Source organism: Nestor notabilis, unplaced genomic scaffold (genome assembly GCF_000696875.1).
Source record: "Nestor notabilis isolate BGI_N333 unplaced genomic scaffold, ASM69687v1 scaffold5166, whole genome shotgun sequence".
Taxonomy (NCBI): Eukaryota; Metazoa; Chordata; class Aves; order Psittaciformes; family Psittacidae; genus Nestor; species Nestor notabilis.
In genome coordinates this window covers 59,509-63,163 of record NW_009934121.1, presented here as the reverse complement: position 1 = coordinate 63,163, position 3,655 = coordinate 59,509, and the positions used below count along the sequence as shown (strand labels likewise).

At 39.4% G+C, this 3,655-nt stretch overlaps 1 protein-coding gene across 1 annotated transcript in view; it reads left to right on the top strand.

The window, feature by feature from the left end:
* MTCL1 (microtubule crosslinking factor 1) overlaps window positions 1-3,655 on the top strand; it is a gene marked incomplete at both ends in the record, with an annotated part of 44,381 nt that overhangs the window by 30,574 nt on the left and 10,152 nt on the right. Inside the window, 1 exon segment of the mRNA XM_010017166.1 lies at window positions 799-1,104. Coding sequence (XP_010015468.1) covers window positions 799-1,104 — 306 coding nt within the window.

Genomic DNA, 3,655 nt, shown 5'->3' with positions numbered 1-3,655 from the left:
TTCCTGCTGTCATTCATCTATCCTGTTGTATTTACAATTAAAGGAGAAGTTAACTGCATAATCTAATTTTAAGATTGGCAATTTCACTAGTGGTTCACCCTCTTTCGCAAAGTGTAGATTTAATAGCTTTGATGGCCCTTCTATAAATACGCATTTTCTTCAAACATACTTTGCACACCTAATTCATCCTTTTGAGAATGCTGTTCTGTACAAATAGTCAACTTTTCAGCCATACGTTAGGATTAGACCATTTACTAAAAAAAGACTTTGTCTTTCATTAAGCGGAATTTTCCACCTCTGGAAACAAGTGATGTACGTAAAAGTGCAACCCATATATTGCTGACCAGAAGAAAAATGTATTTGTTTCGATGAGACTCCAAGTCATTCACCCTCCTTGAGCTTCTACTTTGTGTTGCTTTAGGATCTCATATCAAGATTGCTTTTAAATAACAATCAGTGTTGATTTGTTTCCTTAAAAGTCGGATTACAGACAGATGCATTGCTTTGTGTATATATAGACAGTGTGTATATACGTATACATATATATGTAAACAAGCAAAACTATACATATACACATTTGATCATTCAAAATCCCATGAGCAGTAACATCAAAGTCCTAGAGACATCTCTCTTTGTAGAATGACCAGTACATCGAAGCCAGCATCCTTGGAGCCAGGCGGTGATCTCGTGGTGCCTCCCCAGGGCATGGGTGCCTTGCTCCTGGGGAAGGATGAGTTCTGCAGAATGCCATACACTACCTAAGTAATTGCTGTTCTTTTCAATTTGCCTTGTCTCCAGCTTCAGAAAGAAGTGAGCCCACGAAGAGGAGGTGGTTTTCTGTGTGACCAAAAGGAGAGTAACCTTCGTCCATTTACGACCCAGGGGAACCTTCATGTGCCTCGAACAATGGGGTCAAGATCCTACTCTGATTCAGATGCCATTCAGTTTGACGATCGGTCTCTGTCTAAGCTGAAGGAAAGCGATCGGTGCAGCGCCACAGAGAACCTCTTTCTGGAATCACTGTCTCTCGATTCCCCCGATGCATCTGATGAGCCCCGGTCTCGGCAGCTGGAGCCGGAGAAATTCTTGACTGGATTAACAGAAGTATGAGCTCTTCTATCTTTTATCAAGCCAGTGTGTTCTCTGTTATGTCAGAATTGATACAGCATGAGGAAGTGAGATGCTGTGTCACAGGCAGTGCTTAAAGTTGTCCAGTAGTGAATTTGGTATGGACAATATTTCATTCCTTGTTATGAGTTGATTAGACCAGTGTCAATCATTTGAAAAACTGGGAGCCAGCCTAAAGGTCCCAAAGATTATCTCACCTTCTGGCCATACGTACTATGTATAACTAAATTTGAAACACCATACTGGTTTAGAAAGTCTTAAATCTCTTCCACATATAAGTAGATACATCTATATGGAGAAACATAGGCTATATTTGCTAGTAAAGCAGTAAGTGCTGTAGAGAGGCACTTCTGGTTGTTCTGTTGTGGTTGCCTTCTAAATAGATTAGCATGAGTAAGTGAGATGAAGTGTTAAATAAATAAAGTCATTCCTCATCAGCAAAGTACCTGTCCTGACATCACACCAGAAAGCTGTAAAGATGTAAAACACATTGCTAAGAGATGCCATTGGGGGACGGTGAAGGTACTCTGTGTCCTGCTAAAATCTGCACCACCACAGGCTTGCATTCACCAGGTCCAGGTCTTCACCGTTTTGTTTATATTTTTGCTGAATGAAACCCAGGGTCCCCATCTCCATATGCTGGGACAAAGTAGCCTGTGAACTGGCATATGATATTAGTGGCACTGAGAATATTCACAATGATCACAGCTACGCACTTTCATGGTTCCTGTGAAACGTAAAACACGTTACAACTTAAAAACAGTGATATCTCACTTATTAGCTATTGTTCCTTGAATGCTAGGAGCTGTTACAGAACAAGAAACATTTGGAGACAAACAGGAGTTAAAATTAGCAAGAAGGCAGCAGGTTGCTTGATGCAGGTTTTGAGTATTTTCTTTTTCCCTGAAAATACAGATTTGTGCACATGGGTTAGACTTGTGCTCTGAGCATGTGAATTCTAGTTGAGCATACACATTCTAGCAAGTAGGAAAGCTAAAGCTTCCCAGTCAAAGATGTACCTGTGTATTCTAGCTTAAAAGTTTGACCAGTCTGGAAAAGAGTTTGTCAACAAGTCAGATCTCAAGCTCCCTGCAGGACCAGGTTCACTGGTGTACCTTGACCTAACTTGTGTGCCCATGAAAATTTGACCAAAACATTTCTTTGAGGTGTTACTCAACATTGTTACTCAGCAAAAGGTTTGGGAAAACAAGTTTTCTGGAGAGAAAAAAGAGAAAAAAAGTTTAAAAGAAGCAAGAAACGTGAACCATTCTTACATTTTAAGTAGCTGTAGTTTCCTGTGTGTTCCAGTTAGATTTTCCTCCCTCAGTGCCATAAATGTGCAGCTGGCAGTGCGGCATCCAGTATTTCTTATTTCTTAGCTTTTATTTCATACATGTCCAAATGCTCAGTGAAGAATGTTGGTACCAGTGTCAGGGATATATGTTTTGTATTTAACTTTGGTTGCTGTTTTCTTTCCTTCAAATTCAGTCTGGTATTTAAGAAGGGAGATCTCTCTTCCCTTTTCTGTTTTTCAGACGTTACCACCATTACAAAAGTGTTGGCAGCAAATTTTGGTCCTTGGTGATATTTACATAGCTTCATTCCATCAAAGCATACTTTAATGAAACCTGGGCAAAGTCATTTTCCCTCAGAGGTTTTGCTCAAGCGAGACTGATTGGAGTTTAATGAATAGCTTAACTGAGGATACACAGGAGCAACTGCAGCCTACTGACTGTTCCTCTCTGCAGTGTTTTCTTCGTGGTACTAACTGCAGTAGAAGCAATTTAGCCTCCAGCTTGATTCTCCATTCAGTCAGATCAGATTTACTCTGTAGTAACTCCACTGAAGCCACCAACATTACTTCAGACTTACACCAGAGTGAATGCAAGGAGGATTGGTTTATTCCTATTTTTACCCCTGACTCTGAATAAATACCAGCAGGGTATTTGCTGAGTTAAGCAGTGCACATTTTAAATAGTCACAATTTGAAATACAGTTGTGTGTATTTGGTAATGTTCCTGATTTCATGAGTACTAACACTCTTCTTTTCCTGATCATATTTTGTATTCCCTATAGTTTCTCAGAAACATAAGTACACAGTTAAATGATAACTGTAGAGCAATTGCTTCACAAGTATGTATTAAAAAAAACCCCAACTCATTATGGGAATTGTCACAGGGAAATAATTGCCGTAAAAACATCTTAATGTCGTTAGCAAGCTGTAGGTATTCCCCCTATGAAACAAGTAACAGTCTTCCCACACATTTAATATAGCTAGTTTAGTGAGTTTTGACTGGTGCCATTTGTTAGTTCCTAGAGAATATATAATGAAATCTTATGTCAAAGGACCCTGGTTTATCTCTCATTTCAGAACAGTCTCTGGCGTAAAGCAAATTACCTTCAGAGAACAAATTCACTCACAAATATATGGTCCAAACCAATGTATTAGACATGTGGAAAAAAGCGATTTGCAGCTTACCTCCATTTTTGATTGCACAGGACAAAACATTTCAAAGCTGTTGTAGAT